Source organism: Pundamilia nyererei, unplaced genomic scaffold (genome assembly GCF_000239375.1).
Source record: "Pundamilia nyererei isolate P.nyererei 1_Seehausen unplaced genomic scaffold, PunNye1.0 scaffold00098, whole genome shotgun sequence".
NCBI classification, from domain to species: Eukaryota; Metazoa; Chordata; class Actinopteri; order Cichliformes; family Cichlidae; genus Pundamilia; species Pundamilia nyererei.
In genome coordinates, this window is record NW_005187499.1 from 1,376,583 (window position 1) to 1,391,755 (window position 15,173).

General features: G+C 41.8%; 1 protein-coding gene across 1 annotated transcript in view; it reads right to left on the reverse strand.

The window, feature by feature from the left end:
- The window catches only part of slc6a9 (solute carrier family 6 member 9), a 73,505-nt gene that overhangs the window by 51,094 nt on the left and 7,238 nt on the right, over nucleotides 1–15,173 (reverse strand). The window contains exon 2 of the mRNA XM_005740247.2: nucleotides 7,302–7,607. Coding sequence (XP_005740304.1) covers nucleotides 7,302–7,331 — 30 coding nt within the window. The 5' untranslated portion in view covers nucleotides 7,332–7,607. The remainder of the gene's footprint in view (nucleotides 1–7,301; nucleotides 7,608–15,173) is intronic.

Sequence of the window (15,173 nt, forward strand, 5' to 3'; positions counted from 1 at the left end):
GTGGAGAAAAAGAAAAAAAACAAAAGTCAAGCGGGGAGATAAAGAAAACATAGAAGGGAGATGGGAAATGGAATAGGGTATTAGTGAGTGATGTTTGTCCAGCCATCCAGCTGACCTGAACACAAACTGGCTTAGCCAGCACCTGAGAACCCAGGAGAGAAACACAAATGAAGGAAAGGAAGAGAGAGTTAAAAAAAAAAAAGAAAAAGAAAGAGGGAACAGAGAGACATTTCCAACGGTTGGTTTAACCTGAAGTTTCCATGATAAATTCTCCACCCATCCCCCTGACCCCTCATCTCTCTGCTTTGGCTGGGAGGGCCCCAGCTGTTCGGTCTGTATAAATAGCGTGAGGCTTTAGCTCGGACCCCGGGGGAGCGCGGGGCTCATTGGAGAGAAGGCACGGGAACAAATCGGGCCGGAAAAAGCACACAACATAAACATTTTGACAAACATATGGGACCATTGCTGGGGATGAAAGTGCGAAACATGTGAGTGAAGTTGGCCTCACGTGGCAAAAGTCACTGTCGCGCTTAAAATGTGGCGAGAGAGGAAGAGCGGCAAACGGCCAGGAAGAGACGTGACATCTTCACTCGCTAAAAAAACGTCTTCGAAGACAGCCACTCGAACAAAAAAGGCAAACATGTTTCTTTATGGCAAAAGCGTATGCACACTGTACACCAACTACATATTCTACTCTGAGTCTATAAGCAACACAAATCTTTCAGAAATGACTTGAAGATTAGAGCATTAGAGATTAAAGCCACCTTGACTACCCTTCTATGAGCACCTGTGGTTTGAGCGACAACAATAGCCCTCCTGTTATTCATTATGCTTTAAAATAAGCTTTGGCCTTGTTGTAATGTATTGTTCATTTGCTTTTTGTTCTGTTTCACTGCTCTATTTAATACTGCAAAATATTAGAGAGAGAACCCTATTGATTTGACAGTCCCCTATGAGCAAGCGCAACGAAGAACCCCCTTTTAACAGGAAGAAACCTCCAGCACAAGCAAGTAGGTTCAGACAGGATTCATCTGCTGTTTGATAACATGTAGTAGTGGAAGATGAACATATTTGGAGGAATGAGAGGGAAGTGCAGGAGAAGAGAATGTTCCTTCAGAGCCTATTGCAGTATAACTTCGAGATGATTTAGGGTCAAGTGATCAAGCTTCAACTAAAAAGCCTTACCAAAAAGGACTGATTAAGCCTAATCTTAAAGGCAAAGATGGTGTCTGACTCCTAAAGCTAAACTGGGAGCTGTTCATTCAGGACTTTGTATGCAAGGAGAAGGATTTTAAAGTCAATTCTTGATTTAACGGGGAGCCAATAAGAGAGGCAAGTATGGGAGAAAAAGGACCTGTCTCTCTCCCTCTCTCTAGTCCTCATTAGTACTCTCTGTGCAGCATTTTGTATCCATTTAAGACTTTTCAGGGAGCCATTAGGACAACCTGATACAGATACTAAGCAAGAAGCACTCCGAGAGCGCAATCTTCTCGGAGTGCTTCAGCATTTACTTTTAAGGGAACAGTATTGTATTTTGTGCAGTAAAAAACAAACAAACAAAAAAACGGATAACAGCAGCATGACAGATGATAATTACACAACATTATGTATGAACAGATAATGAATAATAGGTATTGATTTGTAAATAACTGCATATGAGTAAATTGAGCATTTATTTATTATTTATTTATTATTATACTACAGGATATCAGACTGACTAGACTCTTTCTCTTAATAATACTTTCTTTATTGATGTAACAGATTTTAGGGTCAGATGTGACATGATATTTGGATTCAAACTATAACGGGATATTCAGAATACCTCCTATACATTATCATTTCGTTAATGTTGCCAATCCAAACAAAAGGCATTAGAATTTTAAACATAGTTTTTAAGGTAAAAGACATTTTATGAAGGTTTGACCTTATTTGACCTTGAAGAGGTCAGAGGGCTGAAGTGACGGGATATTTAGCGTCCCCATATATCATTCGCTGTATCAATATATGTTGTCAATAGAAACAAAAGAAAAAAGAAACATAGTTTTAAAAAGCTCTACATGGCATTATTATCACTTTGACCTTCAAATCATTCTGTTGACCTTCAGGTAGCGGTCAGAGGTCAAAAGGGACATTTTATATCTTTGCACTGATATGTCTGATATGTTAAAATATGTGATATTTTAAATCTTTATACGGTACTTTCTATATGTTGACAATACAAACCATCCATCCACCATCCATCCCACTGTTGACATCATGGCTAACACAGATGGCAGTGATGGAATGCACCCAATGATACTATAGATTCCATCCCATGAAAAGGGGGAAAGAGAGGGGGAAACAAAGAAATGAAGAAAAGTGCAGAGGGGTGGAACCACGCATTAGAGGGCCATGCAGAAAAGACCCCCCTTGGGGGGTCAGGTTGGGTTCAAGCGCAACAAATTACCTAAATATGGTTGTGAAAAGGCCTTGGAAAAAAAGGTTTTGATGGAAACTGCAGAAAGTGATAATAACGCTCAAAGAAAAAGGGGGGAAATTTAGGGGCTCTGCTGTGCAGACACAATGTCACAAACCTGTCCATAATTTCACTGACTACAGAGGATAAAAATGGAAAAAAGTGTTAAGTCCCTGCTTTTTAACTTGCTCGTCCCTTTTGTGCAGTGGGAGGGAGTGGGACCTATTGAAGGAGCAGAAAGAAAAAGTGGAAGAAGTGGAGAGGAAGAAAATCAGAATACGAAATTTTCAGCCTGAGTGGTTTTTTCCAAACGAAATCTAAAAAGCTCTGAAACACAATGGAGTCCCCTTTTTCCCCCTCTCTGCTATGTGTGTGTGAACATACATAGGAGGTTGGTTGGTGGTGGGTTACCTTTTCAAGAGTGCCCAGCAGTGGACGTGTTTGGCATTTGCGGCCCTTGTTGCTCAATTGTATGTTCGCCACAGCAGCTGAATCTGGGCGCCGCCTGTGACCCGTGCGGATGCTTGTATTTATTTTTTTCCCTCCCAGTCCTCATTCAGCCGATCAGTTGGAGGGTGGAGTGAAATCAAAAACAGAAATTATGTCTGACTTCTCCTCCACCCCGACCTGCCTTCAGAGATCAGTCTCTCTTAGTTCACATCTGTTTGTTGGCCCTTCGCCCCAAAGGCAGTCAACACGGTTGCTGAGCACTGCTGTTAACTAAACCGGCTGACTGGCAACTCAATATGTTTCTTACATAAGTGGAGAAAAAGAAGGAGAGAGGTTGTTTCACCTGTAATAAGTGTATGAGGAGTATGCGGCGCACATGGTCAACATTGTACTCACAAAAGGCAGCTCCATGGGGCGGAAACTACAAGAAAAAACAACATTTAGCAACATTCACAGGCTCAGGCACATGAAGCAGGGCTATTAACAAAGTGATGTGCCAGGAAAAAAAAGAAACACTTCTTTAAAAGGCTCAGCACATCCCTGCTAAGTCCCAAATATATCCTCTGGGCTTGCATTTATTACTTTCAGACCAAAAGTCACAGCCTGGTCGGCCTTTACTCCACACACAGAGGAGAGCCATAAAGACTGGATGTGTGAGTTTTGTTCTGCGTGTGTCAGTATGTACAAATACCCAGATTGTTTGTGGGTGTGCATCTGTATTTATCCAGGTGGTGGTAACGAGTTTCATATCTGAGCGCTTGCTCACATATCTAAAATATGTTTATGTGGTATTCTAAACTGTGTCAGTGCCTCGTGTGTGCGTGGAGGCATGCGTGTGTGTTTGTGTGTATCCTGACCTCAGGGAGGTTGTGGCTGTGGGTCCCACTATTTCTTTCCATTTAGTTTCCACTTCACAGCCTATAGCACACATTAGCCTCACAACCCCTGGGAAATGGCGCGCGCACAAACATAGTGAGAAACAGACTCTCTCTCACACACACACACACACACACACACACACACACACACACACACACACACCTCAGGGGGCACAGAGAAAAACACATTCCTGTATAATAAAGTGACATAACTTTTGTTGCATGGCTGATTAAATGAGTAACTGTACATGCCAAATGTATGTATGCGTATATAACTGTATAGGCCAACTTTTTACATTACTGGCAGTATAAATCTGTGTAAAGAATGCAGTGGATCAGGAAATTACTTGTTCCAAGGACCTTCTGTCCTTGGACACATTACAGTCTATAAAATGTTGCAAATTAGCAGCATTCAAACACATTAGTTACATATACAAAGAAATATGTCTTGTATGATTCGGGGTAGCATTGCATCTAATTTCATGCAGTTTTTCATTGCCTTATTTTTCTGTTTTAAGTTTTGTCAGAAGGTAAAACCCCTCGTTTGCACCTGTGCATGTGCATCCTTAAATGCACAAACGTGGAGGGCATTGTTGTAACCTGGAAATCACTCCTTTATGTTCTGTAGTTTTTGGTTACTTCATAACTTTAACTAAACATGATAAAAAAGAGCATTTAAAAAAAAAAATTCTCTTGACAATTGCATTGAGAGCACATTGTAGCTTCAAGAATCTGCTGCAACAAACAATTTCACATTAAGCACTTAACATCATCTTATCACAGAGTGCCAGAAAGTTTCAGTTTTGAGGGAAACACAAATTCTTATCATGTAAGAATTTCAGGATTTGAGAAACTGAACTTAGAATCACTGATAATCCCTCCCAAGTCCAAATGTCTCAGCAATTATAGATGAAAAGTAACAAGCAAACTCTTAAAGGCTTGCCAACATTAAACTCTGATCAGGAGCCAGTCCTCGCTGACCTTTTCCTCCTCCTTTGGCCTTGATGGTGATGGAGGGCCAGCTCTGGCCCAGCACGGCCAGACATATCAATACAGTGCCCAGCAGAAAATATAAGCAAAACCTCAGTCCAACTCCTCCTTCTTCCCCTCCCTACTCTCACATCCACATACATACATCTTAACAGCAGACGCTTTAAGGAGTAAAGACAAAGAGACAGCTATCCATGCGGCAAAACCTTGTGCCAGGGCACCATCTGCTCATCCGCTCAGTGGAAGTGGTAACTTCCAGGGCAGTCAAAGACAACGCAGGAAGATTGAGGAGACGGGGCTCCCTTTTCACCACTGTGAAAGAGCAAGGGAGTAAAGTTTGAAACAGAAAGAGTCCCGGCAGAAGGCTACCAGCCGAGCCAAGCAGTAGCAGGAAGCGAGCGCCTTGTGTGTCCTGAGATTTACGGTGACTGGTCCATCCACCAACCACCTGGACCTGCATAAATAAATTTAACCAGACAATTCAAAAACGGGTATTGCTGAGTGGAATCAAACAATGAAGGAGGAAAGACCATTTCCGCCCTCTGAATAGAGGCAAAGATGAATAGACTGAGTCACATGATAAATAACTGCATAAATTCAAAATCATCTTCTGGATGAGAACATTGTCTAACACGGAGAGACGGGAAAAAAAAAAGAGCTCAAGGAGAGGGAGGGAGGGAAAAAACACAAGTGACAGTTGGCGATGGGAGAGCAAGATACACACACACTTATCTGTTGTTGCCATCTCTAAGACACAATTGGCATCACTGTCCACAAATGCTGAAGACAACAATCCCAGCCATGAGAAACTGTGTGTGTGTGTGTGTGTGTGTGTGTGTGTGTGTGTGTGTGTGTGTGTGTGTGTGTGTGTGTGTGTGTGTGTGTGTTAGCTGCTGTCTGCCATCACTGCTGCAGGTGGCCTACGATCTACCTGCAGCTCTGTGCCTCCATTACGCTTTTCAATGTGTTAAATCATCATAAAGAAGCAGTTTCAGTAAAGCACTCACTGAGCAGTGCAGCAGAATGGCTTCAAACGCTTTGGGTCGACAAAATTCAGTTTAAAGATTACAAATGATAGAATTTTAACTTCTCTCAGGTGAGATGAATAGCTAAAGCCTGCACTGAAACAGTACAATATCCTGAATTGATCCATTCACTTTACTTTATTATTATTAGCCTTCAAACCGCTGCTGGCTGCGAGGAGTAACTACAGAAACACTTGATTGATACTTCAGTTGTTTCCTCTATACTTGCCTGCTGTGTGCGTGAGGTCTGTAACTTCCTAGTGGCCACAGAGTGCCACTTACATCTCAGTTAAATGCAGGCACATGTAGCCAAGAGTATTCACATCTACCTCTTGACACAATCATTTAAAAATCTCCTGTTGAGCTACAGCCAAACACACAGAACTTTTTGGTTTTCTTCCCCCCCCACAAATACCCGGCAGTGCCAAAGCAATCAAACAACTGACTGGCTATCTGTCACTGAGCTGTAAACTCTCCAACACAAACAAACAATTTTTGAAAGCCAAAAAAAATACAAAATTATATCTCCATCCTCCAAGCACCTTCAAATGTTTGTGCGGGAGAGACGCTGATAACGGCGCCCTCTTAACTTCAGACGGTGTGTTTGCATTTTAGCGGGGATATACATCTTAAAAGGATGCGGCAGTGAGAGAGACAGAGAGAGAAAAAAATGTCAGCGGGGAGGAAAGCAAGGCTTCAAACAGGCAAGAATGTCAGATGAAAGTTGGAGCTCAGTTATCGCCGTCTCAAGACGGACTAAAGGGAGAAAGCCAGAGAGAGAGAGAGAGAGAGAGACGGAAGGAGAGGTGACCGGACTGCCAATGACGCCAAACCTCTATTTAAAGCTTCCCCAACAGTGTAGGCCTGACACTGACACATTTACCTCTTGGCCTCATGTTTTATCAGCAGCCACCTCCTCTCCAAAAACAAAACAAAACAAAAAAAAGTGAATCCACTTTTACTGTTTTCAGCTCTTGCAGAGATCAGATAGCTGGTGAGAGTGTGCTGAGAGGAGAGCTTCTATGCCTGCAAATGAACTTTGGGGGCTTTTGGGACCGTGTTTAGTTGCTAATGTGTAGTTAAGCAGTGCCATTGTGAACAGCAGGGGGTGACAGCTCCGTCTCCTGCACATAAACACCGACAGGATAATCACCCTGGTGGGGAAACTGCGGCCGTTTTTTTTTTTACTCAGCGAAAAACCTGTGAATCCTAATCCCAGGTTACAAATTTCAACATAAAAACGGGAGAAAAAGTAGGAAAGTATGAGCACAACAGCCTACTTTTGAACACATAACAGGTTAGAGTCCTGTGAATGATCCCCTAGTGAAATGAAGCCAAACCACCTGGCCTCCAAAGGGGAGCCAGAGGGTGACTCAACTGGTGGTCCAGCAGCTGCATCCCACCAGCGGCCTACAGCTGAGATGTGTTTGCATCCGCATGTTACTGCTTTTAAAAAAACACGAGTGTGCGCACACGTGTTTACTGAACAAAAATGAAACTTACCAGGATCCCAGCAAACTGCTTCTCTTCCATCCTTCAGGACCTCGTCGGCAAAGATCCCCTGCCTCTCTCTCTCTCTCGCGCGCGCGCACTCTCTCTCTCTCCCTGTGTCTGGGATGGACTCGTCTGCCTCTCGCCCAGCAAAGTTTGGAGTTTTCTGAGGTGGTCGAGGTTCGCTGGAGCGTCTTCACCCCCGTCGCGTCGCTCTCTCCGTCTCTGTCCCCCCTTCTTCTGTGCTGCTTGCAAGTGTAGCTGAAGTGGCGTCGCTGCTTTGTGCTAATTCTGCCCTAATCCAGAAACTTTTCTATGCTGTGAAAAGAACACGTGACAGGCAGAGAGGGGTGGAGGGAGAACAGGAGTTGGGGGGGAGAAAGGGGTAGGGTAAGTGGGGAATAGGGGGGGAGGCAAAGCAACACTTTTTTTTAGTTTCTTGTCCCCTTTGGCCATGTTCAAAACAGCTTGTCAGTCTTAGTACATGACCTGCTCTGAGGTCAAAATTTTTAAAACCACACATCAACTGTTTATGGTGAGAGTTAAAGAAAAGGTGGGAATGTAACTGGTAAAGCGTCAGTTAGTGAGGATGCAGGCAAACAATTCAGAAAACATGTAGTGACAGATTTGCTTTTTTTTTTTTTTTTTTAGCAAAGCAGCTGCCATAACAAAGTGCCCTTTTGTGTAAAGAGATTAACTGTTAGGGAAACGTTTAGACTGCCCACTGACTACTGCTGTATGGAAGCCAGACTGGGAAAAGAACACTCAGCCTGGATCTGGAAGAAAAGTGGCCGAAAATACTTTGGATTGAAAAGTTTCTGAAATGTGCATCTGGGCACTTACCTTTCACTGCATCCCTGCACGCATGTTCAGAGCAAACAACATCAACAGTAGTTTATAATAGATATACACCTATAAATACTACAGCTACAGATTCATCTGCAGCTGTTTCTGCTCATGAATTAATTACTGATTTGGTCTACCAAACCTGAAAAAGCCAGTCTTCCCAGCAGCTTATATTTCTCCAACAGTCCAAAACACAAACAGATATAAACTAGACATCCCTCAAATCTGAAGTATGTCTCCCTTTATTTGGCTCAGGGAATAAAAAAAAAAACTTCAGTATACTAAAAGCGCTCGTGAAAAAAGGAGAGAAAAGGTGGCCAAATATAGCCACTCTTTACTGTTACAGGCATTAAAAAAAAAAAAAAAAAAATCCCCCACACATGTACACATGTCACATACACGGGAGCCTACAGGGACTGGAAAAAAAATGCCTCCCCCTGGGGTCAACCATCATACGCATCATGATGCACACTGATAAAAAGATGGGAAGAAACAAAACGAGGTTAAAAACTGATCCTTACCATCCACAATATGATGTCTGAATAGAGAAAAACCACACAACCAAAACACAACCTTGTACGTGAGGAAAAGGGCTAGCAGCTCGGCCGTGAGAAACTCACTGACACAAAGGCTGAAGTCTTTGATCAAATCACCGTGCTCTGGCTCCTTCTCACTGGCTGGGTAATGTATGTACATAAGGTAAGAGTTGAGCCAAGCCTATTGGGCAATCCAGGGAGGCGTGTCAGCAAGAGGTTACGTCCAACTTACTCTGAAACCTGACGTGTCTGTTGGCCCTTGTGAGGTAAGTAGCTTCCAAGCACAGACTGCATAATGTCCCACGGTACCGCCTTGTCCCTAACATGAAGTAATCTTATCAATAAAAAAAAAATGCCAAAAACCGTCTGATTATTGTAAATGTGAGAACTTTTTTTAAATGAAGTGTTTTCTGGTTTTGAACTTTATATTACTTTCCACAGAGGAGCAGATTAATGGATTAACTGAGAATGAGAATTATGTTATTCCCTGCCCCATTCACCACTAAGTTGCTTGTGAGGGGAAAAAAAGCAGAAATATCCATAACCAATGAGCTTGGCAAGACGGGCTCAGGAGGTGAATCTTGAAGATAAAAAAACAAAACGTTTTTGGTTTGGACGACGTTGGCTCTTTAGAGAATTTAAACATTTCCCTTAGTAAAAAGACAGGCTGCAGACTGAACACTAATACGTGCCCCGACTACACCACAAAAAGCCAAGGATGATGCAAAGTATTTTCAGAGCCGACAGCTTACACAGCATTAATGATAAACCCGGTAAGAATGAGCTCCTCAGCCTCTGGTTACCTCTCATTTCTTCCACCTTTGTATGTAAAATTACTTGGACATCTACAAAATTTAAGGAATATTAAAAAAAATAAAATAAATCAGTTATAATGATGAATATGAGCTTATTGTGCAGACTGACATTTTTAATTTGACCAAATTAAAAGGGAGGGTTTAGGAATTACAGCACTCCAAAAGTAATTGGAAAGTTGACTGAAAAGCCATTTCGTGAGCAGGTGAGTGCTATTGTTTAGTTATTTCTTCATAAATTAAACGGGTCAGGAGTTGTTTGCAGGATGCATCACAACATCGAGTCCAAATAAAGAACACTCTCTAAGAGTTCGACATATCACAATCCGAGTCTACAGTACTGAGATGTTGTATGAAGAAATGCATAGGAAGTTACTATAAAGAGCAAAAGAATCAAAAGCCTGCAGAATAAAAAGGGGTCAACTTTATAAAACATAAAAAGATCATTTCTGGCACAGAATTATCTGTAAAAGCTGTTTCAGTACCATTCAAACTGATCTGTATGCATGGCCATACAGATCAACAGCTCTTAGTTTGTTTGTCGGTTTCCAGTACATGGTTCCTGGTTGATTTCTCAAGGTTTACATTCTCAGGTTTTCCTAGTTTTGCAATTGAGCTTTGTTCCAAGTTATAGTTTTGTTTATACTTAATTTCTTAAAATCATTTTATATTTTGCATTTTGGCCTCTATCAAATAAACGGTTTCCCTTTTGTAGAAACCAGCCTGCATTTTGGGTCCTCAACTTCACAGTCTTCAGGACCTACAGACAGTGACAGTATGGTCTGACCAGGCACAGCCCCAGCAGACACAACCTGTTTACATTAGAGGAGTTCTTCTGTTAGGTAGCCAGGCTCCATGGATAATGGTTTTCTGCATTCACCGCCCAAAAGAAACAAGATGTTCAGATCCAGACTAACTGGGTAGTTTGTGCTACTCCAGATTATGTGGATAATCCAGAGTCTGTGCAGGATGCCTCCGAGACTGTGCCTCAGCTGGTGACTTTCATTTGTCCCGAGCCTCTGGTGTATCCGAAGCCTGAGCAGGAGCTGCCAGATCCCGAGCCAGTGCAGACTGTGTGCCCTGCACAATCCCAGCCAGAGGAGACGGCGTGCACTGTGCAGCCCCAGCTTTCAGAATCTGAGCCCAAGGGACTTGTGTTGTTTGACCCCGAGTCTGAACAGCCTAAGATTTAGCCAGGATGACTCTTTTGTGAGCAGCTTCCAGCTCATCCACCTGACAGTCTCCTTTGTTGAGTTTCATCTGAAGGTCTCCGACTCCACTGCTGATCATCTGTTTGGCCTCCAGAAGGTCTCTTTGACCACTACTGGACTTCAGATGGTCCCTGCCTCTGTTGTTAGTATCCTGCCATGAGGGGGGCACCCTCATTCTTAAATGCCAGCCTTTAGAGGGTCTTCGTCTCCATCACTGGCCACCTGGCCAGAAGTGGTGATATAGCCCCCAGAACACCTCAGTCACCACTTCTGGCCACCTCTGGAGAGGTCCCTCTGATGCCGCTGCCAACCTGCGGGCCAGCCTCCTGAACTGCTCGGTCTTCAACGCTGGGCCCCAAACAGACCCTCAGAAGCATCCTCCTGCTCAGCTCTGCATTTGGGTCAAACTCCTGGGCGAGTACTTACAAAATTAAAAGTCTTATTCGATTTTTTACAAGGCTACTTTTCAGTTCTAATAGAGTTTTTGTTTGTGTTCATATTCTTGCGTGAGTAGATTGTAATGGGGATAATTAAGAAACTATGAATAAAGTAGACTTCTTCTGATTGATTCTTTAATCAATGAAAACATGAGTAAATTAATAAGTAGTTAATAGAGGTAGAAGCTGAGGATGGACACCTTTCAGCGACGGCAACTACAAGACCCTGGTGAGTAGCAGTGTCAGCCCGTCTCTCCAGTCCAGAATAAAATACCTCAGCATTTTTGCTGTCAGAGGATGAAGTCCAACGTTTCTTTTTTTGCAAAGATTAGAGAAACATCTAAGATTTTCACACTTGTGCCCAAGTACATGCACTACTTTTATGTTGAAAACAAATGCATGCTAATACATGAAACTAAGATAGCTAACATGATTAACAATATAAGAAAAAGAATCTGGATTTCATTGTGAATTCCCAAATGTAAAAGTGTAGGAGGCTGCCTGAAACTGTGCAATATATAGTTTGCCTTAAAGCTTTGAGTTGGGACAAAATCCTTCTCAAACAAAACCCGACACTCTGGGCCTCTCCTTGCCTTGATTTATGACCTCTTGACTTTCCATATCTTTAAATTTAAATAAGTTCATAAAAGTGACAGACGACTTATGACAGAGGTCATGGCAAAATAACAAGTGAGTAATAATAAAGAGGGTTCAAAAGTCAAGGCTCAGGGTTTGCTCTTTGCTTTCAAGTTAATTCCATCAAACTCACAAAGCAAAAGAAAATGTAGTTAATATATTTCAAAGTTAATCCACTTATCCTAAATGCTGCATTAGAATTATGCTGTTTATCAAGGTGGGGGGAAAAAGCCACGATGGCCCTGGATAGTTACACATTAAACACTATGCATAGGCAGTTTTCTTTTTTTGTTGGGGCCCCATTGATCTGGGGATAAAACGGCCTGCTGAGTCAAAGAATTGGAAGGAACGAGGTTCACAAATGACAGATAGTTTGTTGTAATTACATTTTTGCTGAGCCATCGCTTCAGCAAATAAAAGAGCTAAGGTGGATCCACGCAAGAAGAGCTCATGAATTACTTTCCTTTATTTACCAGACAGATGCACCACCAGCCTCCTGCGTGAAACAGTCACACAACCTGTACTTGATTTGTACACATCTACACTGTAGCACTGTGAGACACGACATACAACGCAGTGGATTTAAGACAAAACAGCACCCATTATTATTGTTTAGAATGCATCATATTTTTGCAAATCGGCCGTGTTTACTTTCAATAAAGTCAATATGCAGCAGAATGATTGGAGCTCCACAAGCTCCGTTTTGTCATAGCAGGCAGTCTGTTCCTCACAACTAAGACATTGTGAGGGTACTCAAAACAGCGGTAACTATGCTTGGGCCTTTGTTCAGCATCCAGTAAATCGAGCCAGCAAACTATGCATTACTTGTGGACTGCAGAAAAAAAAAAAAGGGATTCTCACAATAAGGCAATGGCATTGGGAATGAGAAGATATGGGATTTGTGAAGCACACAACGTGATTTATTATTTCTGTATTGTGGCATTTAAATTATATCGTCTGCTGTTGCACACTAGTTTGAGTGGAAGGAGACTGCTGCAAAAACACAGAAACATATCATCAATAGGAGCAAATCTCCTGCCAAGACAACAGGTAAAATTAGTGCTAAATATAGAAATGCAGATAGCAGAGAAAACCTTGTCTGACGACAATCAGTGAGAAGCAACCGGTACAATAAAAACACACACAGGCATATACATACCTGAAGAGGGCCTGACCTCTCTTATCTTAATGGAATGGAGACTTTGGCCCAGAGATAATAACGATTTAAAGGACCACAAATACACATCGCTTTACAGACATATGCCACAAAAGAAAATGCTCACATGATCTCATGTCATATGAGAAAGGTTCTATCAGTGGGTAATTAAATATCACTCTAATTACTGTGATCTATTAAGTGTCTTTAAGGTACACTTATTCCAGTACAGTAAAGTATAAATTTTATGCCCCTTTCTCTAATTCCCTTGATTGTGAGGACTTTAAAATATCTCATCATTAGCATACATGTCTGCATCAAAGGATTTGGGTAATCTGGAGAAATCTTGGTGTGCAAGAGGTAATGCCAAAAAATCAGTATTGAATGTTCATGATCTCTGCACCCTCAGGTGGCACTGCATTTAATAAACAAGCAAACAAACATGATGACTGAAATCACTGCATGGGCTCAGGAACACTTTCGCTTCATTGTTTGTGAACATAGTTCACAGTGCCACCCACAAACACAGGTTAAAGCTCTAACATGCAAAGAAGAAGCCATATGTGAACATGATCCTGAGACACTGCTATCTTCGCTGGGTCAAAGGTCATCTAAAATGGACTGAAGAAAAACCGGAAAACTGTTCTGTGGTCAGATGAATTAAAATTTGAAACAGAGGCCACATCCTCTGGACGACGGGGACAATCTGTCTTGTTATCAGTATTCAGTTTAATAACCTGAATCTCTAATGGTATGGACGTACATTAGAGCAGCGGTCCCCAATCCCCGGGCCACGGACTGGTCGAATTTTACCGGGCCGCGAGAGTTGAGGTGGGTGTGAAATTTATGGTTTTCAGGTTTTTTATTGTTTGTTTGTTTTTTTTATCGTTTTTATTGTTAATCTTCTTTTTCTTGGTACCGGTACTGGTTTTATTTTGTTGTATTTATCCGTGACACATTAAAGGCCGGTCCATGACAATGTTGTCGGACATAAACCGGTCCACGGGGCAACAAAGGTTAAGACCGCTGCATTAGAGCCTGTAGGATAGGCAGCCTGCACATCTGGATAGCCACTATTAATGCTGAAAGTTATATGCAGGTGTTAGAGCAACACGTTCTCATCCAAATTACTTTTTTTTTTTTTTTTTAAGCGAAGGCTTTGGATACTTCAGCAAAACAATGCTAAACCCCATACAGCACCCATTAAAACAGCATGGCTTCAGAGTCGGAGAGTCTGGGTGCTGAACTGGCCTGCCAGAAGTCTAGGCCTTTCACAACTAAAATAATTTGGATTATCATGAAACAATAATTATAACAAAGATGAAGAACCATTGAGCACCTAGGATCTTTTATCAGACAAGAATAGGAAAACATTCCCCTCCCAAAGCTCCAGCAAGTTCCCAGACCTCTATGGAATGCTGTGTATGCTGGGAGGTGGAAAATGGTGGAGCGGCCACAGCGTTTAAGGATTGGAGGAATGGCTGTTACTTTTATTATTATTATACTATTTTTTTTATTAGTCCTTTATTTATCCAGGTAAAAAAATCTCACTGAGATTAAAAATGTCATTTCCAAGAGAGACCTGGCATCATACTAAATGATAAGAACGCTATGCTGAAATGGAAACTGCGTCAAGGACAGAAACAACTGCATTATACTGCGTCAAGGACAGAAACAACTGCATTATACTGCTGATACAACTTGAACTTCTGCCTCTGAGTTGTCATTTTCTGAATTTTCAGTTTGTATCTCTTCTTGCGTCATCTGTGTGTTTATTGGTGTAGAGATACTTGTAGCAACTGTAGCCATCCTTACTTACTCTGTCAACTGTGTTTTGTCATACAGTAACTAATGTTGGGACTCCTTGTGATTGTACATCTCAAGCAGTTTATGATAATAAATAAACTCAGTCTCTACTACTTCCCAGCGTAAAAAGTGCTTCAAAAAGTGCTTTAGTCTGACTCCTGAATGAATGAAGGTAAATATTTTACATTTTGATTGTAGGAGATGCACTGAGGCCAGGTGAATAAACAACTCACTTGCAAACATGCATTAATGAACAGGAACACAGCACAGTATAAAGGTGAAAGCCCTGTTGAATTAAGAAATATAACAAATAGAAAGATGTTTCAAGGCTTATCACAAGATAAGCCTTGAAACATCTTTCTATTTGTTATATTTCTTCTACAAGCTGCACTGAATTTAGATGAATAAGAAGGGTTTTTTTATTTTATTTTTTATTTTTTTAGG